The 27,806-nt window shown below is 37.7% G+C and overlaps 1 protein-coding gene across 50 annotated transcripts in view; it reads right to left on the bottom strand.

Moving 5' to 3' along the window:
- Positions 1-27,806, bottom strand: part of EPB41L3 (erythrocyte membrane protein band 4.1 like 3) — a 227,621-nt gene that overhangs the window by 42,028 nt on the left and 157,787 nt on the right. For all 50 annotated transcript variants that reach the window (XM_072734974.1, XM_072734980.1, XM_072734985.1 and 47 more), the window contains exons 4-6: positions 9,501-9,605; positions 8,298-8,340; positions 600-675 (exon numbers count right to left, since the gene is read on the bottom strand). In XM_072734974.1, the coding sequence (XP_072591075.1) occupies positions 600-675; positions 8,298-8,340; positions 9,501-9,605 (224 nt within the window). The remainder of the gene's footprint in view (positions 1-599; positions 676-8,297; positions 8,341-9,500; positions 9,606-27,806) is intronic.

Genomic DNA, 27,806 nt, shown 5'->3' with positions numbered 1-27,806 from the left:
AAGGGATCTCCTCTCACACCCAAAGCTCAGTCACGGCACCAGAATATTTTTACATTAGTTTCCTTTCTTAAAATGTTTTCCTTTCCCAACATGAATGAATCATTTTCTCTGTACAGACAGCATAGAGAAAGTAAACTCTGAAATGTATACATGTTTATGTGTATCCGTGTGCACTTGTGTACGATTTTTTTTTTTTAAATAGCTGTCGTGTATCAGATTGGTTATATAAAAGGCACAAGCATCCAAAGACACATTTTTACTCTGAGTTTTAGAGCAGGAGCACTAGGAATTGCTATATCATTTAAGGCTGAATCCCATCCAATTTGACTGAGGTGGGTGGATGACAGCATCTCAATTCCGCATGTTTTCCCGCAAGGGTCAGGCAGACGGAAGTATCAGCTTAGCACCATAGATTCAACTGTGAACAGATAGGATTTGGCAAATCATCTCATCAGATGTTTGCTCTCACTCAGTTGCCTTTGGTTTGCCATTTCTGGCATGGATGACTGAAAGGTTACCAGATGTAAGCATGCTCTTCCTCAGAGAATAAAGAGAAGCTCCTGCTATGCCTGCCTTTTTCATAGCCAACTTTCAAATACCTGGTGATGTCTTCAGATAGCTGGGCAGGGTCTGGTGGGTAAAATTTCACATTAAATGAAAAGTGCCAAGCACCACCTGCAGAGATAAGAGAAAAATTAGAATGAAACCTCAGAAAAATACCTTTATACTTATTATTCTGATAGAGCTACCATAATTCCAAGTACTAACACCCAGGCAACATTTGCTCCTCGGTGGAAAACAGCAAAGTCTCAAGTGAAATGAAATCCAGATACATCTGAAAACTTCATCTAGTTTTTAATCTTTTCCCCAAATCCATTACTCGTGCTTCTAACTAGCTTGGAAATTGACTAAACTTCCTCTTTTGGACAAAGGTAAGCCTTTACAAGAGGGAAAAAAGTGTAAATGATATGGATAATCCTCAATCAGACAAGTCTGGAATTGACTGGATCTACTGCTATGAAATTCTGGATAGTTCACATACCAACAGTAGAGACATAATCCCATTTCCTTTGTCCTTTCTCCTTTGTTTATTACAGGTCAAATCCCATTATAATACATGTCAAGGAAATTTTCAAGATATTTTTATTTTATGGAAGGGTTTCTCGTAGTGACTATTTAAGCGAGCTACTCTCTAGGCTGAAAATTCTTTTCTTATTTGGGAAAATTTGTGATTCAAGAGACGCTCGAATATATTAACCGTGCTTTACAAAATTCTACATCTCCTTGTGAGCCCACGACTTGGATGAGTGCTAGTTACACGTTGCCATTCTTTATGCTATGGCATCTCCTTATGGCCTCCTCTTCAGCAATGAAAAGAATCATCCAGATGGCAGCTTATAGTCACCTACTCTCTGTACTGTCCATGCTTACACCTGAAACACTGCAGAGCCTTCCTAAGCTCTCCATTTTATCCATACTGTCTCTACTTGTGTATAGTTTATCATTATAAACATGGAAAAACATTTTCTTCTCTTCTCCATTTACTCTCTCTCTCTTTACCTGATCACCCCTTTAACTCATATTCACTTCATCCTTTCCTTCTGGCCTTTTAATGCAGTAACTTATAAAACTCTGGGTGTTCCTTCACTGGACATTTGTTCTCTTCATGCAATAACCACAAAATGCCACAGTGTAGACCCTACTTGTATTCTGAATGCACTACTGAAAAATACCTCCCAGTCTCCTTGGCTTCTATACTGGAAGCCTTTTTTATCCACACCCCAAGCTGTAGCCACTTCCTTTCACTGATTCTGTGACCTCACAGTCCAGCCCTTCTGCTTCAAATGTCCTTCTCAGGTACCCAAACACACCCACCTCCCCCATTAAATGACTTCTGGAAACTCCATTTTCTCCACCAGTCCTTTGCAAACATTCAGAAGAAAGGGGTAGTATTTTAAATGCCAGCTTCTTTCTTTGGGTTATTCTCTCAAGTATGAGGCAAATACTTAGCTGCATAGATTACCTATATTTCTGTCATAAACGGTACAGGTACATTTATTAGTTCTAATTTATTCTCAACACTACCATTTATAATATACTTAAAATTCCACATGGTAAGATCACCACCTGAAGTGCCTTATAGGGAACTGGCATAAAGCCAAGTATCACTGGCTGCTTAATATCCTTTTTATTTTTTTAATTTTTTAAAAAGATTTTATTTATTTATTCATGAGAGACACACAGAGAGAGAGAGAGAGAGGCAGAGACACAGGCAGAGGGAGAAGCAGGCTCCATGCAGGGAGCCCGACGTGGGACTCGATCCAGGGACTCCAGGATCACGCCCTGGGCCCAAGGCAGGCGCTAAACCGCTGAGCCACCCAGGCGTCCCTTAATATCCTTTTTAAATCACTCTGAAAATATTACTGAAACATGCGCTGTAAGAATTATAAGCTATCTCTCAATCCAATATATTTCTAGTGATTATTTTTCCAAATCCTCTTGTTATTCAAAAAATGGTCGGATTTGATTTTACTTTCCTATTCACTTTTTGCTAAAATGGATCCCTTTACTGCTTGCCAATGGTGAGGTTCATGAATGAGAGCTGGCTTTCCCTCAAGCAACTGGAATGAAAACTAACAGATTAGTTATGGGAAATGGATTTATTGCTCTTTTATCATTTTTTATTCATTTCAAACTATGCCTTGAACCCAGTAAGTAGTTTATCAATGTAATTAAACAATCTCACAATAAATTCAAGATAAACTTAGACATAATAAAAGTATAAGAAAGAGGGGCACCTGAGTAGCTCAGTCGGTTAAATGTCAGACTTTTGGTTTTGGCTCAGGTCATGATCACCTGATTAAGGGACTGAGCCCCACGTGGGGCTCTGTGCTCAGGGTGGAGTCTGCTTCAGATTCTTTCTCCCTCCCCCTCTGCTCCTCCACTCAGTTGCCCGTGCATACTCTGTCTAAAAAATAAATAAAATCTTGAAAATATTTTAAAGAAAGATATTTCAAAGCAAAAATCCTCATGGCAGGAAAATGAATTTCAATCTATAGATAACTTAAGGAAGTATCTGAGGTGCTTGCTAAAAATGTCAATTCCTAGGCTCCATCCAGAGATTTTTATTCCAGAGATTTGGAAAATGGCCTTAGGAATTTGTGGTTTTAATAAGCCCTGTGTGGTTTGAGTACAGGTGGGGTTGGGGACCATATATTGAAAATTGCTAATCCCAAAAAATCCACTTTAATGAGGTTGTAACTCAAATAAGGACAAGGTTTTGTGGGGTATTATTTTTAAAGAGTGGGCAGTTTAAGAAAACTTGCCCCAATCAAGGAAAAAAAAAACTAGTTAAATGAAGCATAAGATTCAAAATTAACAAGAAGTAGATTAAAGCTCAAATATATATCCCCATAAAGAATCTGATAGAAACAAATTGAGTGGGAAGCCATGATTATGTAACGAATGGTCTTGCAAGCCTGAATCTGCTCAGATGGTGATCATGGTTAAACACAGGAAATGAAACCACTTGAACGCATTAAAATGATATTCCTATCCTATAACGCCGATATAGAATTTCATTAATTTTTTTTTTAAATTTTATTTACAATTTGCCAGTATATAGTAGAACACCCAGTGCCCATTCCATCACGTGCCCTCTTTAGTGCCCAACTCCCAGTTACCTCATGCCCCCACCCATCTCCTCTTCCGCAACCTTTGTTTCCCAGAGTTAGGAGTCTCTCATGGTTTCTCTCCCTTTTTCCCCACTCGGTTACCCTTGATATGGAATTTCAAATCACAAATTCATGATGGAAAACTATGAAACTGAAGAAAGTTCATTTTTATAAAAAATTCTAATTTTAGTATTATATGGCTGCCAAATCTTAAAAATTTTGAGAATGCTGCATTCACAGCATAAAATTACTATAAATTAATTACTATATATAGTATACAGATCATATACTCTATATCATGAAATCATTATATCATAAATATAGTATATTTATATCACAAAATACAGCAACTTAGATATTTAAACATCTGGGTCTCCACAAAAATAGCTAGAATTTTATTTTTTTCATAAGAACAAACTCTTCAGTTTCAGAATTTTCTATTTCTCGTCAACTTGTAACTTAAAAGCTTTATCAGGTTGACTGCCATTTTCTTGAAGATCTCATTCTAGGAACATACTATGTACCTATAGCAAGAAAAGAATGGAAACATCCTTTGATACACATATATGTATGTATATATATATATATTAATCGAACTATAGTTGACACTCAATGTTAGTTTCAGACATACAATATAGTGATTTGACAACTCCAGACATTTGACAACTCATAGACATGCTATGTTCACAAGTGCAGCTACCATCTGTCACTATTCAACATTATTATAATACCACTGACTATGTCCCTTTTATGTGGTTGGTATCTTTCATCTCTGTAGCTTATTCATTCTATAACTGAAAGTCTTGTATCTCCCACTCCCCTTCACCCATCTCTGCCCACCCGTCTCCCTGTCCCTGGCAGCCAGAGCTTGTTCTCTGTATTTGTGGATCTGTTTTTACTTTTTTTGTTTGTTTTTCAGATTCCACACACATGTGAAATCATATAATATTTGTCTTTCTCTGACTTATATACTTAGCATAGTACACTCTAGGTCCATCCATGCTATAGCAAACAGCAATATCTCATTCTTTTTTATGGCTGAGTAATATTCCATTATATATAATCACATATATATGAGTGATTTCCATATCTTGATTATTGCAAATAATGCTACAAAGAACACAGGGGAGTGTACATCTTTTTTAATTAGCATTTTGGTTTTCTTTGGGTAAATACCCAGTTGTGGAATTACTGGAAAATATGGTATTTCTATTTTTAATTTTTTGAGGACTGTCTATACTGTTTTCCAAGTGGGTACACCAACTTACATTCCCACCAACAGTGCACAAGGGTTCTTTTTCTCCACATCCTCACCAACCCTTGTTTGTTGGTGAGGGAGGGCAGAAGCAGAGGGAGAAGGACAGAGAGAATCTTAAGCAGGCTCCATGTCTAATGCAGAGTCCAATACACGGCTCTGTCTCACGACTCTGGGATTGTGACCTGAGCTGAAATCAAGAGTTGGACACTTGGGGATCCCTGGGAGGCGCAGCGGTTTGGCGCCTGCCTTTGGCCCAGGGTGCGATCCTGGAGACCCGGGATCGAATCCCATGTCGGGCTCCCGGTGCATGGAGCCTGCTTCTCCCTCTGCCTATGTCTCTGCCTCTCTCTCATCTTTCTCTGTGTGACTATCATAAATAAATAAATTAAAAAGAAATTAAAAAAAAAAAAAGAAATATACCAGTATATACCAAAAATATACCTTTAAAAAAAAAAAAAGAGTTGGACACTTAACAGACTGAGCCACCAGGCGCTCCTGTTGTCTTTTTGATATTAGCTTTTCTGACAGGGTTAAGGCGGTATCTCATTGTGGTTTTGATCTGCATTTCCCTGTTATTTATATTTAGGGAAAGGAGGTAATGGTACAATAATTCCATTGGATATGATAATAGTTCTCTGCCTTGATAGAATGTAAATTTTGTGGAAAGGGCATTTCGGTACACAGGAAATGATAAGGAATACAGATAAAAATATCAAGTTCAATTAAACAATTCCAATTGTCCTTGTTTCCTCCTTTATCTACAGGATTGTCACTTAGTTTTCTTTACGTTGCAGTCACAAATAGTGCCTAATCCGCATGATGAAAATATCCTTTAAATGTTCTGATTTAAATGTTCTGATTGTCCTCTTTCTTCTCTTAGAAAGGAAGTTAGGAGGGGTGCCTAGGTGGCTCAGTTGGTTAAGCATCCAACTCTTGGTTTGGCTCTGGTCATGATCTCAGGGTCATGAGATCAAGCTTGCAGAAGGTACAAGATAGGATAAATGGGAAGTTAAGGCGGGGGGGGCGGGGGAGGATTCCATCAACAGCAGATAAGAAAATGGACATTTATATAGCTCTTCTTCTGCCAATATTGTGACTTATCCTGAATATTTAATATATTTTCAAAGGGCTTTACAAATATAAATCACCCAAGTAGGAAACGGAATTTCATTATTTAGATGAATATAGAGGACTTTATGCACACATGTTAGGATATATATTCAACACATCTGTTTTTAGTAACTCCACAGAAGAATTCTTAGAACACAGTCATCATCTTACCCTTTGTATTAGGACTCTTGGAACAAAAAGGAGGAGTGTTTTCACAACTGGAGATGTCCCTAGTTTCAATTCCAATTTATTTCTATCAAATTTGATTATCAAATTTCTCTCAAAAATATGGTAAAGATGTTTAGTTGTATATATCATCAGCCTCTGTAAAGATCTAAAAGTTAAGATATTATCTTGTATCAAACCATTTCAAACAGCTCACTACTATACTTTTTATTAGTACTTGATGTGTTTCAATTATCTCAGCACATTCAAAGGCACTGGAAATACTTGCTTTTTTTGAACAGGAAGTTATTGAAAACTTCCATGGGCATAGCATTCTTATTAATGAACAGCTCTTAAGTTCATTCTTCAGCTAAAATCAGTTGTTTGAAAAAATTTATCAATTTTCTTGACAAAAAATAAACTGCTTAAAAAAATTAACTAGTATATATAAAGATTAATGTCTATGGTAAAAGAGCTATAGAAAAAGGTTAAAAAGGGATCCCTGGGTGGCGCAGCGGTTTGGCGCCTGCCTTTGGCCCAGGGCGCGATCCTGGAGACTCGGGATCGAATCCCACGTCAGGCTCCCGGTGCATGGAGCCTGCTTCTCCCTCTGCCTATGTCTCTGCCTCTCTCTCTCTCTCACTGTGTGCCTACCATAAATAAATAAAATAAAAAAAAATTTAAAAAAAAAAAAAAGAAAAAGGTTAAAAAGAAAAAGAAAAACAATTCCTTTCTCAACCCCTTAAACTGTGATGCCACTTCTGAAAGTATTTACTATTGACAGCTTTTGTGCTCTTCCAAAATTTATTTCATATATACATATGGAATATGTGTAGAATATATATGGAATACACACGCACACACATGTACATATATGTACATGCATAACTTCTTTGAAACAAAAAAGACTTGTCTCACTAATGAGAACTAAGACACATTCTACCTCATTCTATTAAGAGTTGCTTAGTATTTCAAAGTATGGTTATTCCATGATTGATTTAGTTAGTTCTTTATAAATGGATATTTTCATTGTTCCTGGTTTTCTGCTGTTGCAAATAGTACTAAAACAGACTTTATACATGTACATATTTGCACATTTTCTTCTCTTACACATATGCTGGATAAATTTGTATAAGTAAAATTAGGGGTTAAGGAATAAGCACATTTTAAATTTTAATAAATGCTGACAGAGTACTCTCTTCAGAGATTGTACCAATTTATACTTGTACCAGTTGTGTACATAGTTGCCAGTACAGTGTATTAGTAAACTTTTAAATCTCTGTTAACCTAAATAAGTGAAAAATGATGTCATTTTTAATTTGCATTTAATTTTTAGTGAGATTTAGCAACTTGTCTCGTACTTACTAGCTACGTGTATTTCAGTTTTGTGGGTTACTCTTGCAATTATTAGGAAACATGGATTTCTTAACTTGCATTAGGGACCAAGGAAAGAGGTTGTTACCAATGGTAAATTTCAGTCTGATGTTATTCCATTTCTAAACCATTTAATAACTATTATCTTTAGCTTAACTTTTATACTTTTGTGACAGGCTTAATTTAACATTAATAATTAAGTTTGGAACTTTCAAATGGTTAATTTTAATGGCTCCAATGCCAATTGGAGCATCACCTGATTAATCATCTTGCACACTGTGTGTGCAAGCAGGGGAATAAGTCAAATGTCACAGTCATTTTATTCCTGAGCTGTAATGATTAAAAATGGGTATTTAAGCTAAACCAAACTGTCAAAGATAAAACTTGATATCTTAATATGGCTTTTAAAAAACTGTTTTTGGGATACCTGGGTGGCTCAGTGGTTGAGCATCTGCCTTTGGTTCAGGGCATGATCCTGGGATCCCGGGGTTGAGTCCCACATCATGCTCCTTGCAGGGAGCCTGCTTCTCCCTCTGCCTGTGTCTCTGCCTCTCTCTGTTTCTCATGAATAAGTAAATAAAATCTTTAAAACAAACAAACAAACAAACAAACAAGCAGTTTTCACACGAGCCATGTGGGTTTGGGCCATGGATTCAGACCACCGTGCTCTCTGAAAATCTTCACATTATCATGTGTAATAATCCAAAAGAACTTACTTCGAATTTGTTTTTTTATTTCCTTAGCAGGGTCCAGCCAATTCTGAAAAGGAAATGACAGTTTGAATTTGAACCAGAGAAGAATAAGAATAACCTGATGATGATTGTGCACTGAGTATATCTGAAAGGGAATGGTTGCTGGCAGTCCCTCCAAGCTGGGTCCTTCTCCTACATCTGCTTGCCCATCCTCAGGCCCTGCACTAGTCTAATGAGAAAATGTGTATGTGTGCACAATTCATGCGTGACAAAACTCTTTCCTTTTACAACACAACCTTCAAAGATTCAAGCCAGCACAGAAACGGGAGGAAAAAAAATAGTGGATTCTAGGTTCATAGAAGTTATGAACAAATTAAAGATACATGATGTCCACCAATGTCCTTGCCATTCAGTCCCACAAAGTGATTTCTGTGATTATAAATTCTTAGGCACTTTGCTAACAAATGAACACCTGCTTGAGATTTATTATTTTCCTCACCAGAAAACTCAGATGTTTAATAATGAAGTTAGACATTGTTCAGTGAATTGGGTAGGTATTAAGTATGATTCATTGCACAACATCAAAACAAATAACATCTTTGAGCAAAATTTCTGTGACTTAGTTCCTAGCATGGACACAGTGGAAACAGTTTCTTCTTTATTTTTCAGGTAGTTGTGGGAATTAGTGAGGCAAAGCCCCAAACAGACTGTATTACTCAGGTGTAAGAGTCTATAGAGGTTATTACATTAAACATTAAATACCTGCTGAATACATTGGACAAGGGTTTGGTAAGCAAATACCCATGTCATATTCTGATTATCCAAGAATATGAAAGCAAACTAAGATGAATTAAGAATAGACAGCAGTCAGGGAACATATTTTCTATGTAACTATCAATGCATTTGATTTTCAAAATCATTTATTTGATTTTCAAATCCACTGAAATGTATCATCCAGGGAAAGAACCATATAAAATGCTTTCCTAGAACCATTAATAACTTACAGGTGAAAAGCTGACTTACTCTTTCCAGAATATTCAAGATTAAAGGAAGTTGTCAATAATAGCTTTCATAAAGAAATTAGGTGATTAACAGCATTTAGGGACTCAAAGGAGTAAATACAGGAGTGGAAGCAGAGAAAATTATTTACCTATTCAGTTTTCATTCCCTTTCTCACAGTAATGAGTAGTTCAAGACATACGCTTTGTATTGCTTTTAATCACTCACCTTCTGGTTTTCAGCATCTCGATACGTAAGCCCAAAATAGTCCTTTTCTAGTAAGTTCAGATGTTCACATACTTTATCAAACAGCACCTGGCCTCTGGAGCGTTTCTATGGAAAACAAAATAGAAAAACAAGTCAAAACATATGAAGTTCTCTCAATTGCCACGGATAAAAATGGGTAAAACTTAACACACTGCTTGCTGCAAGCGTTCAGTATGTGATGCTCAATGTGATCACTTTGCCATCTCCTCTGTAACTAGTGAAAAGGTTCAATAAAGTGGGCCCACACCTACAAAAGCCTGTCCCTACAACCAACAAACAAAACCAAAACTCACCTGTGCCACTGAGTAAGTACAGGCAACCTGCAGATGGTTTCTAAAGAGAAGTATCTGGGGAAATGATGTGGGGCTTGGAAGTCTGAAATATCTTGTGAAATATACAAAGTGAAAGAACACAAAGGACCAACAAAAACTGTGTTTCAGAATGCCCTAACTTGGTCCCCACACAACCAGATTTGCAGTCTGGGAAGAATCAACCCTACTCCTTATCTTAGGCAAACTCCCCCTTAAGACTTTGTATTCCAAACCTTATTTAGAAATTCTAGCTATGGATTGCTTTCTAAAGACTGTTAACTTCGTTAGTTTATTTTTGTGGTTTTTTTTTTGTTATAAATTTCAGTTTTGATCACAGTGTTCAACTTTCTCTTAATTTCAAGAAATCCTTTCTATTAAACATAAAATATTCATTAAGTTTAAAGATTTTAGTTATTTATAAATATAAGATACAGACATATATGCTATATATATATTTTTTTTACCATAATGCAGTCATCGGCAGAAAGTAAAAAGGCAGTCATCTGAGAAGAAAAAATCTATTGGTTTAATTTACCATGAGACCCAGTATCACATTTCCATGGAATCCTTCAAAGGTCTTTCAACCTGGCCTTGGGGACTGAGAGGATGACCTGGCAACAATTAAACTAAACCACGTTTTTTTGCATAGTACCAACATTTCATTCCTAATACATTAAGCATATTTGCCTTTAAGATTTGATGTAGTAACAATGAGAGATGTAAAAACTGATAGACAGTACGCATGCCAAAATAATAAGTTTTCAGAAACCTGTAAATGCTATGTATTATTACACAACTGTAATTATATTGGAAGTTAATTGCTCAGCTCCCTGAAGCATGACTGTTTAGAAAAAAAGATAAATCTATGATAGAAAAGTAAAGCCTAAATTGTAGCCAGCTAAATAATCAATGATGTGTTTGAAAAAAGTTTAATAATGCATGAAAATAAATTACATATTGGCAAAACTACATAATAACATTGTTCAATGGATACGAATAAGTGGTAGGACAATAAAATGCTGCTCATTGGCCTAAATCTTTTATTTTTAAGTAACAGCTTATCATGTCTGAATGTTTAACAGATTATAAAGTTTTCATTAAAAAATTGGTACTTACAATGCTTCTACTGGTATTCAGTTTACAGATAAGAACCCAGAGGTTCAGTCCAATGAGAGAGGCAATATTATGTAATGGAGGAGTAGTGGCTTTAGCAAATCAATCTGGGTTTGAATCTTCATTATGTTCTTTGCAGCTATGTGAACCTGTTTTTTCCTCTATAAAATGGGTATATGATACCACCTTCTTCTTTGGGATGGTTGACAATAAAATAAAGTATTCAAACTTGGTCCAGTAATGGCACATATCAAGCTTTCCATAAACAGTAGTGATCATAGCCCAAGTGACCAACAAGTAGAAGGATCTGTAATATAGCACTTGGTATGTATGTGTTTTTGCTGTCGGAGCACATTTATATTGTCTTGTGGAGCCAATAAGCAGTTCAGGATTAATGTATCCTGCTCTTTCTGTAGAAATTAATTACCTGCTTACTACTTAAGTGCTTTTAGCTAGACCACAATATTTACACACACCTACACCCCCCACCCCCATACACACACCCAAACACATACCAGTATCTGGCCCAAGTACTTTCTCAATGAGTAAAAGTAAACAAAACAAAACAAATACAAATACAAATACAAATACAAATAAATAAACTCTTCTCTACAGAGCCTTATATATTCTCTGACCCAGCAGCCCCTCAATTGTGGAATTATTTCTGAATACGCAGCAGGCTGCCTTGGGCATTGTTTTAATTAGCTGTCTTCTGGCTGCTGTGTTCTTCCTTTGGTCTAACAGGTGGTATGGATTAGCTCAGGCACAGACCCTATACTAACTAGATCTTACTTTTCTGGCTTCTCACAATTTGATTTCTATTAATGATTCATAGCTCTCTCTTAAATAGATGAGGTATTTTTTTTACTGAATATTTTAAACATATTTTGAACACTACAAACAGATCTTAAGATAATTACATAGTGGTCCGTTCTTCACACTGGAGTTTGTTTTTTTCCCCCCTAAGAACCAAGATCAGTAGTCTAGGCTCTACTATAGATGGTCATATGTAAACAGTAGAATTCCTATCTACTAAATATCACCACAGCTAGCTGGATGACACTGGAAAAGCCTTTTAGATGCATTTTCTCACCCTGGAGTGATGATATATGATTCTATGGAGCAAGGCTGTCATGGGCTTCAGGTTGGGTCCCCTGTGTCATGGCAAACATTACTAATGATTACAAGGCTCTTTCGCATGGAGGCTGGATTAGACTTCAGCACCCTTCTGCAACATGTGATAAGACAGCCAGCGGATAGAGTTGGATCTATCTTTCAGCCTTAGCGAGGATCACTCCCAACTCTCCCAAATTCTGGATTCTTCTAACTCAGATTATTATTATTATCATTTTTTGCATACTGTCCAACTTTACAAGGTAGTGTATGTCTTTAGGTAATAACATCTAACATATTTGACTAAAATCAGACTGAAACTTTTAAAGAATTTAAATATTTGGTGGCTGAAGACATGATATTCATTAAATTATCAAATCTAGTTTCTTTACTTCATTGGGTGTATTTATATATAGCCATAATGAGTCAAGAATTGAGTAAACAATGTTGACAGAGGTTTTTATAAATTAACAGATAATTTACCTAACCAGAGAAGATAATAGTTTTTAGTCTTGTCTGTTGTTTTGTGTGAGTCAAGTTATGTCTCTGACTCAGGGACATTAACAGTTCATGATTATCATTCACTATTAACCCTTGAACATCCAGAAAAGTTGATTTTGCTGTCCTAGAGTAATATACTAATGATGGACTGCCTTCTTTCTGCTCTCTTTTCTTCACTAAAACATTAGGTTTCTGTTTCTGATAAATGGGAATATAACAGCCCAACAGTCAAAGACTCTGTATATCTAAAGAAGGGTAAATCCCCAACAATATGAACAACTTTCCTTCTTAACTATTTTAATTTAAAAATTTTCCAAATTGACTCATGAAAGTGTTGAATGTTAGCAGAAGTGTGTCAAAAGAGAAAAACTTTAAGAGAATGGAGAGATAGGCCACAGAATGGGATAAAATATTTGCAGAGACATATTTGGTAAAGGACTGGTATCCAAACTACACAAAAAACTCTTAAATTCAATAAGAAAACAATCAAATTAACAACTGTGCAAAAGATCTGAGCAGATACTTCACCAAAGACATACAGATGTCGAAAAAGCATATGGAGAGATGTTCATCATATACTATTAGAGAACTGCAAATTAAAAGAAGATAACCACTACACATCGATTAGAATGGCTGAAATTCTAAACACAAACAACACTAAATGATGGCAAAGATGTGAAACAACAGGAACTCCTATTCCCTGGTAGTAGAAATGGCTCTGCCATTTTGGAAGACAGTCTAGCAGTTTTTTACAAAACTAAACACACTTTTAATATATGACCCAGCCATCATATTCCAAGATACTTAGACAAATTTGATATATACCAAAACCTGTGTGTAAATACTTATAGCAGCTCTATTCAACATTGCCAAAACTTAGAAACAATCAAAATGCCCCTCAGTGGGTGAATGGATAAATAAACTGTGTAACAATCCAAACAATGGAATGTTATTTGGAACTAAAAATAAATGAACTATCAAGCCATGAAACGACAAGGAGAAACCTCAAATACCTATTACTAAGTGAAAGAAGCCACTCTGAAAAAGCTGTATGTATGATTCCAGCTATACGACATTTTGAAAAAGGCAAAACTATAAAGACAGTAAAAAGATCAGCGGTTGCCAGAGGTTAGGGAGGAGGGAAGAGTGAACAGATGGAGCATAAAGAATTGTCAGGGTAGTGAAACCACCCTGAATGGTTCTATAATGGCGGATACATGTCCTTATACATTTGTCCAAACCCATGGAAAGTACCACAGAGAGTGGACCCTGATGTACACTATGGACTTCAGTTAATAATAATGTAACAACATTGTTTCAGTAATGATAATAAATGTAGCACATGGATATAAAATGCTATAAAAGTACAAAACACGGAAAGAGGGGTGGGAGATGGGAGTTTGAAGAGGTTATATGAAAAGTCACTGTACTTTCTGTTTAATTTTTCTGTAATCCTAAAACTGCTCACAAAAGGTCTATTAATTAAAAAGAGAGGAACACCGACAAAAATATTTCATGTCTTATTTTAAATTGTTAATAATTTATTAAATGCTTTAAAAAGTTAATAAAGTTCCAAACGATTTTACTTTTATCATGAGTAAATGAAAACTTAAAATTTTTATTGAGCTTAAACATTTTAGAGAAATCAAAAACTTTATAGTTACAACACATACTAAAGGTAAAAGTAAAATCATTCTAGGAAAAGCTGCCATGCTTCTCATCCTATGTATACACACACATAGGAATCCCAAGTCTGAAATGCCTGCATGCAAACCCAACATATCTAGTAACAAACAGAGGCTGGGTGTCAGATGGAAGTGACTGCTCAAGATCTACATCACACAATTAGGGAATCCAAACTATGAACAAGATAATGATGGATTAGCTAAGGATTCAAAGGCTTTGCTTTCTTTGGGCACTAAATTCAAGAGGATACATCCACCATCACCACTCAAATACAGCAAATGGATAAGCCTTTCTGTAGCATCAGTGAAACTTCCCACAAGTCAAAGGTCATTCAATATCTTTAACAATACTGTTTGTAAAACGTTGGTTTTCAATGTACCAACCAGCATCATCTGGCTAGTCTGTAGTAAAATTTGTTATTTTTATTTGCCCATTAGAAGAATAATTTTAAAAAATTAATTTCAAGTGCTTTAGTATGGGGAATTTCAAATATATACATAAGTAGAGGGGACACTATAATGAGGCCTTGCAAACCTGTCACCCAGTGTCAAAAAATGTTTTTGGAGGACCACCACCTTGGGTCATCTAGAGTTCTACTCAATTCATTCTTCCCCTGATTATTCTGAAGTATTTCAGCAAATAATTACCTCTTTATGTCTTAATTTGTAACTCTACTCTTTTTAAAATGTAATCTCAGGGCACCTGGGTGGCTCAGCTAAGCATCCAACTCTTGGTTTCAGCTTAGTTCATGATCTCAGGGTGCTGGGATCAAGCCTGATGTTGGGCTCCATGCTCAGCGTGGAGTCTGCTTGTCCCCCACCCTCCTCCTCTGCTCCTCCATACTCTTTTTCTCTCTCAAATAAATAAAAAACTTTAAAAAAACCCATAATCTCAATACCTTTATCCCATCTCAACAAAGTGGGTCTTTAATATCATCAAATATCTACTCATCAGCAATCAGTATTTGATATCATCAAATATCTAGTCATTACAAACTTTCCTCAGTTTACAGTGGGGTTGCACTCCATAAACTGATTGTAAGTTGAAAATATCCTAAGTTTAAAAAAGAAAAAGAGAAATCCTGAGTTAAAAAAAAAGAAAATACCCTAGTTAAAAATGCATTTTTTAATGTACCTAACCTATCAAACATTACAGCTCAGCCTAATGCTCAAAACATTTACCATCAGCCTAGAGTTGGGCAAAACCACCTAACACAAAGTCTATTCTATAATTAAGTATTGCACATCTCAGGTAGTTCAGTGAATAGGCGCCGAAAGTAACAATCAGAATGCTGCATGGACTTGGAATGGCTTTGAGTATCAACTATTTACCCTGGTGGTGGCATGGCTGTCTGGGAGCTGTAGCTGCTCCCTGTGCCTAGCCTCAGGGGAGAGTATCTACCACATAGAGAATATGCAAACTCAAAATCTGAAGTACAGTTTCTACTGAACATGTGTCACTTCTACACCATCAAGAAGTCAAAAAATTCTAAGTTAAACACTGTAAGTCAGAGACTGTCAGTACTTTAATTTTCCCAGTCGTTTCAAAGATTTTTGTTTCTTTTTAAGTTTGAGAAGTTCATACACTATAATTGGCTGATGCAATTCTTTAGCCTCAGTCTGCAAGTTCACCATTTATCTTGGTTTTAACCTTGAAATTAATTTAAGAGAACAGGTCATTTGTCTGTAGTACCCTCTCAGTCTAGACCTTACTGTTTGCATCTCCATGGTATAATTTAATGTGTTCCTCTGTCTCCTGTACTTCCTGAAACCTGGCATTTAAATCTAGAACCTTGATCTGATTCTGGTTTGACTGTTTTCCATTGAGTGATGCTGTGCAATTTCAATCAGGAGGCATCAAATGACTCTTGTCTTTTTTTGTTGTATTAGCAGTCACTGATGATCAATGCCCCAGATCCATTAATTTGAGGTCGCAAGATAAGCATATCTGAATCCTAATCATGCCTCCTGCATTTATTAGCTGGAGTAGGTCTATGAGGAGATACTTCTCTTTGTCAGTATTATTTGTTGCATAAACACAGTTTGATGACAAAAGTCAGGATCAATGCTCACTCTTTTTCTTCATCCAATTTCAAGATAATGAGGTCCTCTCTAGCATCATCCACAGCCACCAATTAGAACTTTTGTTTTAGATGATCACTATGAACTCATGATTCAAACAGGTTTGATGTGTTTCAATCCATTTCAGCCCCTACCCATATTGATGCTCTAAATGTCCCCATATGCTCTACACCTTGCCTTCTGCCTGTCAAGTCTCTCTCATCTTCATGAGGCTTTCCCAGTGCCACTTCTTTCAAGCATTTCCTATCTTCCCCGCCACAGGTGATTCTTTCTTTTTTTTTCTCTCTCCCCCCTTTGGACACTATGGCATTATATAGCAATGAAGAGGGCACTTTCCCTATTCTGTCTTATATCACAGCTATCTCTCTGTGCATGTACCTTACACCCTTACTGACTATATATAAAGACATTCCCTGTGGCGTCATGCCTCCTGTATTTATTTTATGGAGTTTCATTTTGGTCAAATACCATTAAGAGATTAAAAAGGCAACTTCTTTTTCATGAAAAAATTTTCTTACCAGCATATCTTAACCAATGTTGTAGAAGCAATATTTTAAACTTATGGTTTTCAACTGCGGATTCTGGCAGGATTTAAAAAATGCCAATGCCCAGAAACCCATCTCATCAAACCAGAATTTCTGAAGTGGGCCCATGGTATTTTCACATTTTCCAGAGTCCCAGGGGATTCATGCAGGCATAGTCGAAATGTTCACTTTAAGTTAAATTATGTTTATGACCTGAAATTCTTAAATATGAGGACTCTAAAGCAATTTTTTTTTTTTGCTTTAGTCTCACAAAGCTATGAAGCTCTCCTCCAGCAAAGGCTAAATGCTGAAATAAGAGAAATTTGTGAAGTCAAATATAATCTCCTGGCTCAGGAAGATAGTTATAGTTATTATCTATCTGAAGCTGCACAATCACAAATAAAATGAGGCAGAGCAAGTCGCTCTGAGAACAGGAGCTCATCATCAGTCCCTATTTCTCAGGAGGGGATGGGGACCAAACTGGCACCAGGACTTGCCTGTATTTTAAGTCTGCTCAGAATTTACATATGCCTTTCTTTAAACTACCATAATGAAAAATGGGAGGGGGAGACTCCCAAAACCCTCTTGTCATATACTGCCTTAGGCTTAAAACCACTTGTGTTAATATAAAGGAAAATTTATGATACTGACAACGTTTAAGAAAACAGATACTTTTGTACCTTATTTTAGCTGATTTGACATCTGACGACGTGTCAACGCTAGAAGTACTTTATTCTTTCTACCATTTGTCTTCCTCAAATAGACCATTCATTTTCTTTTGGGAATTAAAATTTTCCATGTATTGTTCTATGCTGTGAAACTATATTTCTACTCCCCAAAGACCGCAAACTGCCCATCTTTTTAATGCTCCTGATACAGTGTTCCCAGATATAGCAGGCATTCAACACATGTGCCTAACAAGTGCCAATGGCAGGAATTTGAAGAATTTTCCCTCACATTATATTGGATTAATCTTAAAGCAAAATGCCATCATTTTTTTTTCATGCTTCCTTCCCTAATTGCATTTTTCCACTGAGTACTTTTCTATTTTCCTTCCTTCCAAAGGTCAATTAGAATTCTCTTTATTTCTAACTGATTGCATCACAACTTATCCATAGTTCAGGAACATCTGAAATGCTTGGCAAACAAGGGCCAGATCCTGAGCCCCAATCAGACACCTGGACTCTATGGAAGTTAGGTTTTCCTTTTTTCTCTTTTGGACTCTTGGTAGAAAAAACTCTAGCCTGGAAAATACCAAGAGGTTGTGGTCAACCCAGGACTAAAAGATTACGGTGTCTGGTTGGTGAAAATAGCCCATAGAGTCTTTCGAGAGATCTGTGGCTGGGAAGGTCTAAGTAGCAAGATATGGTACCAGTTGCCTCGTGTGCATCTAGTACTTCCTTTTCAGGCCTCCTGGCTTATATGTACATTTAATGCTCAGTTTAGTAAGTTAGTACAGTATTACCCATATTGCCACTGCCAGCATCTATTCCCACAGGGGTAGGATTTAATGGGATGTTAACAGCCTTTGTGCTGATCCCACATGTTATCCAGGCAGTATACTCAAAGAAGGCTGACAAGAGAGGTGGGCACAAAATTTCTTCGGTCAAGATGTTGCATATATGGACAGCTCTTTCTTTAAATACACAGTCATTTTCAGTAAGCCATGACAGTTACACCTCATTCAAACCAACATTTCTCAATGACTGTATCACATCACCTCATCTCTGCCACATTCTCGCTAAGTTAGCAATGATGATCTGGAGTGTTCTGTTAAAATAGGGGTATGAAACTCTTTCCTGGTCTTGATAACTTTTTAAAAAAAACCAGTGATTTCCTTCCCTGGCTTGGTTATCCAGAGATTAGAATTCATCTAGTATTATTGAAACACCTTTTTTTTTTTTTTTAAGATTTTGTTTATTCGTGAGAGACACAGAGAGGGTGAGAGGCAGAGACAGAGGGAGAAGCAGACTCCCCACAAGGAGCCTGATGTGGGACTCAATCTCAGATCCTGGGATCAGGACCTGAGCTGAAGGCAGACGCTGAACCGCTGAGCCATCCAGGCTTCCCTTGAAACATCTTTAAAATGGGCATCCCTACCTATTCAAGTTTCTTTTCTTGCTGTTCTGTTCTAAGTGAGAAATATGTCAGCTCTGAAGCTATACCCTGGTTCTATAGAGGCTGGCTCTGTGGGGTTAGACAGGAAAGCATATTGCCTAGCTCATGGAAAGCAAGAGCCAATGCTGGTTAGCTTGAATAGGCTCTTTTGATAGGGAGCCCAATACATTGGGATTTCTAATGCTGAAATCTGGTATAGAGACTGAGATACTGTTGAAAGCCTATTCCTTATGCAGGGAAATCATCCCATTTCTCTCATAAAAAACAAATCTCATTGTATAAAACTGAGAAATTGTTAAAAAAATACTATTATTATCCATAAACTGAGTGTACATTCAATCATCATTTACAAACACACACTAAATGGTTAATATATATTGAGTATACTGGCATATTTTGGCACATCATAGGCCAAACCATAAGATAGTTATATATAATCACACATATGGCCTATAGTCCTGGCAAAACCAGAATGAATTGTTCAAATGCAATAGAGCTGCCCTATGTTTTGACTGAGATTCAGTACATAGATACTTTTAGCACATTGGTGACAAGAGTCCCTTCCTGAACGGGAAGCCTCTCTACTTTTTAAAAAAGAGGCCTTTTTTACTCAGCCACAATCTGTTTCTGCCTTCATTTGTTGAAGCAATTTCAGCCTCTATTTGAAATCAGACTTTTGTGCTCAGACATGCACTGTGGTAGATAATAGCTTTCCAGTGAAGCATGCTTCTTCTTGGCCAGCAAAAACATCGGGCTCAGTTTTTTACAAAGAGTTTCACATCACACATATGAGATGTTGGCAGTGAACTATCAGACAACATTTCCTGCTGTTAATCTGCTAAGGATTCAGGTCACTAAAGCCAAAGTGCGCAAAATGAAAGCAGAAAAGGAGGCCTAAGAGACAGGAATGTCTGAAACAGAAACAAATTTGAATCATGTAAAATAACCATAGGGTCTAATTCTGAATGATGTGGAACTTTGAGAATTCCTTCCTGTGAGAGGAAGTCCTTAATCTCTTTCCTAAGATAATTCTCAAACGAATGAATAAATGAATAAAAAACCCAAATCATGATTTATAACTCATTAATAAACAGCCATAGGAAATGCAAATGTTGACAATGAAAAAAAGAGTTTTAATAATATCAATTTCATGAGTAAAAAGTGGCACCACTGTCACTAACTTTTCAAATCTAGGAGGCATCAATGATCAAAACAATGTAAGAATAATACTGTCGTGGCTTTAAACAAATAGGTAATAAGTGAACCTGTGTCCTTTCCATCAACAGCTTTAGCCTATTACTAGGGCAAGGCTGTAAAAGCAGGAGAGGAAGGATATGAGGGTTATTATATAAACTACTCACATAATTTTAAAATGTAATCATATCATTTTACCAGTTAAATAGTTTATAAATTACAATGATCTTACAATGTATGAAAGACCTATAATGAAATATGAATAAGCCTCTGGAAGAAATAGATGATCTCATTCTAAGTGATACTGAAAGCAGTCCAGTCCTTTTTTTTTTTTTTTTTTTTTACGTTTTATTTATTTATTCATGAGAGACAGAGAGAGCACGAGGCAGAGATATAGGCAGAGGAAGAAGCAGGCTCCATGCAGGGAGCCCAATATGGGACTCGATCCCGGGACTCCAGGATCACGCCCTGAGCCAAAGGCAGATGCTCAACTGCTGGGCCACCCAGGCGTCCCCAGTCCAGTCTTTATGTGAACATGTAATTTGGATTAATATTTAAAATCCAGCAGATAGAGGGGGGAAAAGACCCTTTCGATCTTTAAATATCTTGATTTTTTAATACATTTTCTTCAACTTTTTCTGACACGTGTAATACCTCGTATGAACCACTAAGGGATACGGCTGGATCTATGTGCCAAAGGCTGCTACTGTATTCTGACACCACTCTATTGGGGCATCATGGCTTAATACTGCCTGAGTTCCCAATCCTGAAAAGCCAGCACTAATCCTCCTTGCCTGTCAGTCCTCACTCCTGTGAAAGGGGGTGGGGAGGAGACTGCTCAACTCAGCTAAGAAGAGAGGCCTGGTTCTGATTCTAAACGGGACCAGACAGGCCCCATCTCTGCAGACAGGTCTGCAGAAACACGCGTGCAGAGTTCGAGAAACTTAGGAGGGCAGGAGCTGCTCTCCTCGCAGCAGTTCTAGGTACTCACTTAACCTCAAAAGAGTGTTAGTGCTGTTAACTGAATCTAAGATCATTATTTAAGTTTTGTGGTTTAAAAAAGAAAGCATTAGAAAGTGGTACTAAGTACAATCACATAAAAACTGAAACAACCCAGCAAAATGAATCAAGAAAAATTACTTTTCAGGCAGCCCTGGTGGCTCAGCAGTTTAGCGCTGCCTGTAGCCCAGGGTGTGATCCTGGAGACCCAGGATCGAGTCCCACATCAGGCTCCCTGCATGGAGCCTGCTTCTACCTCTGCCTATGTCTCTGCTTCTCTCTCTCCTCTCTGTGTATTCTCATGAATGAATAAAATCTTAAAAAAAAAAGAAAAAAAGAAAAATTACTTTTCGAGTCGGTACAGGCTTTTGCTCTAAGAAACAACTGTAATATATTTGGCAGGAAAATGGAAAACATTCTATTCAAGCAAAGAGGAAAATCCTATGCACTCATTCTGATTTTTCTGCTTTTTCTTGCAGTCACAAGAAAGTAACTATCTTTCCTGGAGCTCCCCTGCACTTAGGGTTGAACTGGGAAGTCTGGGCCTGAGAGGCTTAGAGATGTTCTCAGGGGCTCATGTGATGCTGTTCCCCCTTCCTTTACTGTTGGTACTAGAAAGCTGCCCCACCCACTCTCAGCTGGTTTAACAAGGATAAGATGGGCAGCAAAATGCCTGGGGTCCATGATGTGAAGTCAAATCCCAAGGGGTCACCCCTGAGACGTTATCACATTTATTTTAACTTCTGTATTTACATTTAAAAAATGTCATGGAGAATGAGTTCATGTGGCAAGAGCAGTGTCTGACTATCAGATCCAGTAGTGAGAGATGCTCTGGGACACAGCCAGCTCAAGTGTGAAGGTGGTAAGACCCCAGTGCAACCTAGAAGGCCCTACACCTCTTCAGCTTCCCCCCCTACAAAGCACCCCTTTACCTCCACACTCCTTCATATGGCCTTCCCTCAGCCCCTTCTCCCAAACGAAGGCTGCACAAGCCATCTTTGGGCCCTGGCATGTTCTACCCACTTGTCTTTTAGTTCTCTTCTCCAGGACTCCATCCCTGACCTCCAGGACTAGCTCAAATCCCAGAAGATATGCTTATACAGCACCTGCACTGCACTGGTCAGGGTCAGGGTGGCAGTTTTACACTGGTTTCTACACGATTTGAATAGTGTTAATGTTAGTCTCTCAGGCAAGCAGCTTTAACTCAGGACTGGACTCTCCGCATGTATCACAATGCCTGGCATAGAATTATTTTTTCTTAATCGCAAAGAAAAGCAAGCTAAATAAAAGCATCCGAGGTTGATTCCTTGTTTCAAATTCTTCCAAAACTGCCCTGATCTTTGAAATTTGTTCATGACCAAATTATTTATATTTTTCTACCCCGTGGGTATAATCTGCTTTGGCCAGATCTAGAGTGTTAGATTTTTTTTCCTCCTATTTTTGCATGAAGGCAGTACTTTATTCCCACAAATGAAAAACCTATTAGTTTTAAAAATCTCCTTCAAATGCTTCAGGTTAACCTGCTAATAAATTTCTCAGGTTTTCCCTCAAGGAGCTGTGGTTCCGCTCCATTACGTTCATTTGATACAAACTTTACCCATCACTCTGAAACAGAAAAACATAAGGTGGATCATGGTTTCTAGGGACCTCCCTTGACTCCACTGTACTTAATCAGCCTGACCTTCCAGGCATCAACAGTCCTGAACATCACACCAAACGCACAGTAGGTACAGTCTTGGCAATGAATGTGGACAGCAATACATGCACTGGGACCCACGTCCTGGGATGTGTTCTGGATCCCCTTTTTAAAATTTTATTTTAAATTCCTGGAAAAGTCAGAAGGATAATTTCTTCTCCCTCATCTAACTAGAGGAGAGTAGAAAGATAAGCGTAAATAGCAGACTGGAGAGTTAACTCAAGTGTGCAATTGGTCCTGCTACCTAAAAACTTTTCTAAAAGTGAAATCAGTATTTTTGTAGGAATCACAATATTTAATGGGCTTATAGTTAATGACCCAATAAAGGAGATGATTAATATTTACATATCTGGGCACACAGTTTGCTTTGGGGTTATCTTGAAGAATGCACAAGAAATTCCCGAAGCTTTAAAGTTTTTCTGAGCTGGAATCACTGAAGTCATGCTCTATAAAGTATAGTGTTGGGGCCTGGAGCATCTTTTTGTCTCTACAATGGCCTGGATCCATTATTAACTTCAAATATTTCCTTAACTTCCAGTACTTCCATGGCCTATGTCCTTGCCAAAGGAGACTGATGTTCTCTTTGTGAACATATTTAGAAACTCTCACCTCTCCTGGCAGATGTCAATATCATCCCTAGTTCTGCTATTAAAAATACAGCTCTGCAATAAACTGAAAACATAAAAAGCACTGAATCTCAGATAATTAACGAGGAGCATAATCTCAAACTGACAAATCATTAATTATTGAAGGTCAGATTGAGAGAAGCAACAATCATTGAGGCTTTCCTGATGGGTATTCATGATCTTCTCCTTGAAAAAGCTAGCAGAGAACTGCAGGAGAGCTTTTCTCTCAAACAAGCGGACTCAGAAAAAAACGTTTCTTTGGAGACCTTTGAAACTGGAGTGTTTTTATTGTGCAGACACCAAGAGTCCAGGTTTCCTCCCCAGGGCCTGTAAGAAAGCTCAGAACATGTGTTTCTGGACTGACCTCCTTCCTGGCTTCTTCCATTTTCTCTTGGTGCTTCTTTCTTTGAATTTATTTTCTTCTTGTTACATTCTGTGCACTTACACAAAACACCTTGAATACTTGTTAGAAAATGGCAGGGGACAAATAATAAAAGCCCCAAGTAGAATGTATTTTTGAAAAAAAAAATACATTTCCAATTTTGGCGGGTTTTTTTCCCCTTATAATGAACTCTTTGCCATTGTACTATTAAAGAAGGTCTGCAGATCATGACATTCTGGACAGTTTTTTCCCCTAAAGGAATAACTAGGCACATTAACTGAAGCATTTTGCTTGGGGTAATCATTTAAGACCATTCATAAGCTCAACACGCTCAGTCTAATGGCATTTCCCTGAAGAATGTGGTGGCTCTTTAGTGACTTTATTTGCTGTCACCATGGCATTCCATAAGAAATAACAAGTCTCTTTATTCTTCCCAGTTTTCCAAACACCATAATAAGAACCAATTTCTTGTGCTGGCTGTACATCTGCACACCATCACTCATTTCTATAAGCGGCAGCAGGGAAAATGAGGTGCATTCCTAAGTGGCAACAGGACTTAGAGATAGGATTTTCTTTCACTCTTATTAGAAAATGACTATAAATGTACATACCAGTTAAACACAGCTGTCTGTTACATTGAAAAAATATATTCCCACACAGCAAGGATATCTTATTTGTTGAAAAGAAGAAATCTCCACTGATCAAAGCATTTCGTGAATTAATATCTAATCTGGCCATTTTAATTTGCCACTCGTAGAGATATCCTGTACCAAGATTTCAGGAAACAGTCACCAGGCAACACTAACAAAACAGAGCAGCCTTGGCAGGAGAAGTGAGAGAGAGACCTAAATTTCATTTATCTAGAAATAAAATAATCCATAAAAGTCATCACATAAGGGAAATCATACCAACAAGCTATAGGAATTTAACTTTATTGATGGAAATGTTATGTGTTCCAACAAAAAGCTTGGAATTCATGACCCTGTCCAGAAGAACAACCTCTGGGTTGGAGAGGAAAAGAATCCTTTGCTTCTCTGCTGTAGAGAGAGGGAAGCAAACCCTGAGTTCGGCACTAGATGCCTTTCTATCCTGGACCAGGAGGGAGGAAAGATGGGGGTTGGTGCGGGGTAGGGAGTAATATCTGAGTGAGGAGCAGGGCATCACTGTAGTCCCCAACTGGACAACTCCTGAGGCTATGAATAAGGGGTTTATTTTTTCTAATTTGAGATAAAAATTTTAAGAGCGCTTTCTGAACAGCACCACTGCTTCATAGTTCATAGTATAGTCATGATACCTTAGAAAATCATAACTATACAGTATACCAATGTAAAACTACTCCTAGTAGTTGTTAAGTTGTTAAAAGAAATCTGGGATCAGTCATTCCTTATAAGAAATGCATATGATTCTTACCACTTTGTGTAATGGAGGAGAGTCCAAAGTATAAAAGACAGCAAAGGCCAAATTAAAGAAATAAAAGGAAAATCAACAACAAACTGGAAAGAGACACAAGAATCCATCACAAAGGAATGACAATGCTTACTTTGTTCCTCAATGGATGGTACCTTAGACAATCTCCAGCTTCCTGTTTTCTACATTCAATAGTGCAACCAATGCCTGAATGGCATTTGGAAAGGATATGCTTTCCTACACAGACTTTCTCTTTGGACTATTTGAGGGCTACTCAGCCAACTATAATCAACACTTAATGCCCCCACAGGCTCAGGCACACCCAGTGCATCAGTGAAGGGTATGGCACACATGGGTCAGGACTGGCTGTAAGGAGATTTGACAAAGCTCTCCCACTTCCAGCTTTAAACGTTCCCCTGTATTCCCCAGGGCTTGGCTATGGATGCTCTTCTTATTTATTCATGGACTATCCACACGATCTCATTTATTCCCATATCTGAATTAGTATGAAAGATAATGGTTATCTCAAAGCCTACCAGTCTGCCTGCTCTTCCAAATGCTGAACGATATATCCAATTGTAATAGTAGATTGCTACTTTCATATTCCAGGCACTTTAAATTCAATATTTCTGAATTAAATTCATTATCTTCCCCTAAAACTTTTCTCCTTATGTTCTACATCTGTCTATGCAGTCACTCAATGCAGAAATTCAGAAGTCATTATAACTTGCCGTCTCTTATCACTACCTATATCCCCAACCTACATCCAGTTAATCAACTGCTCATTTTCAGGATAGTTCTTTATAATGCATTCTCTGCGCTCTATCGCACTGCCACGGCCTTGATTCTGGTCCTTAGCATCTCTTGCATGGTATGTTAGAAGAGCTAACTAATGTCCCCATTTCAAGTCTGTTCCTTTTCGATTACTATTTCATAGAAATATGTTTTAAAAAACACAAATGGCCAAATGGGTCCCCACTGTAAAGCCCCGGAAACCCCATCACCTCTTGTCAGAGGCAGAATTCTAAGATGGCCCCAAGATTCCCTGTCTCTCTGGTGTATACACCTGGCACAAACCCTGGAACTGTGAACAGAGTGGATCTGACTCCCATGATTAGGTTATGCTATACAACACAGCTGACCTTAAGAAGGGACATGATTCGGGTGGGCTTGATCTCATTGTATAAGCCCTTCAAGGCGGAGTTTTCTCAGGCTGGTAACAAAGAGAGGCAGACAGATCTGAAGGTCCAGAGATTCAAAATGAAGGAGGTTCTCTGTTGCTGAGACAGAGGAGACCTCATAGCAAGGACCCAAGACAGACTCTGTAGCCAAGAGGGGTCCCCAACTGACAGCCAGTAAGACAGTGGAGACCTCAGGCCCACAATCAGGAGAAAATGAATCCTGCCAAGAGCTTAAAGAGCACAAAGGTGGGGCTTCCTCCATTCAGCCTCCAGAGGAAGATGTAATCAGTGAATAACCTGATTTCTGCTTTATGAGACCAAGGGCAGAGGACCAGCCGAAAAATGTGAGATGATAGATAGGTGGTGTTTTAAGTTGCTAAGTTTATGGTAATCTGTTACTCAGCAAAAGAAAATCAAAATATCTAAACAACACCCAACTTTGGTAGCACATAAAACACATCCTCCCTGATGGGTCGCTGGCCTTCCTTTCCAGCATCATCTGTCCCATGTGCCCCTGATGTTTCAAATATATTCGATGCTGGCTCTTCACATTTCCTTACCTGCTCAAGCTCTAAACAGAATTACATAAGTACCCTGAGCATAATTAGAATTATTCTGGAAATTCTAAAATAAATAAAATAAAATACATGAATGCCACTGGTCTTTAGGTTGCCTTACATACCACCACAGGGACAGTCTGCCAACATTCTCTAATAATTAGTATCTACCTGCCAAATAGTAATGGCTGTGCTTATCATTTTTAACAATATGAACCAGGGTTGAGAAAACTTTACTCCTAAGGAGGTATTTACAACCAGCTGAAGATCTGCAGTTTTGCTTTTTATCACTAGCCCTGCCTCAAAACCCAGTTCCTTTTTCTTTAATAATAAATTTATTTTTTATTGGTGTTCAATTTACCAACATACAGAATAACACCCAGTGCTCATCCCGTCAAGTGCCCCCCTCAGTGCAAAACCCAGTTCCTAAGAGAGAAAGAAGAGTCCAGGAAATAGGCCTCAAACAGCCACTCCCAATTTCTTCAAGCAAGAGAGAAGTTCCCTACAGCAGTAAAGGATCTGTCCCAATATGAAAAGGAAGTTGAGTTGGGTAGGCTCCCATCTCTTTCCTCTTTTCTGGCTACTTCTACGTGTCCCCAGCTATTTAATTAAAACCCAGCATACCAGAGAATTCCTAATATGGTAAGAGGCAAACAAATAAAGAAAAAAAAAAAACCCATTCTCACATCCTATACATGCTACAGAAGGGCATAGAAAGGATGACCTGAATTTTGAAAAGACACTTAAAATAAAACTGAACAATAAAGAATGCTCTTGA

This window comes from Vulpes vulpes, chromosome 13 (assembly GCF_048418805.1).
Source record: "Vulpes vulpes isolate BD-2025 chromosome 13, VulVul3, whole genome shotgun sequence".
NCBI lineage: Eukaryota > Metazoa > Chordata > Mammalia > Carnivora > Canidae > Vulpes > Vulpes vulpes.
The sequence above is the reverse complement of the archived record's forward strand: the minus strand, read 5'-3'. Positions and strand labels throughout refer to the sequence as shown.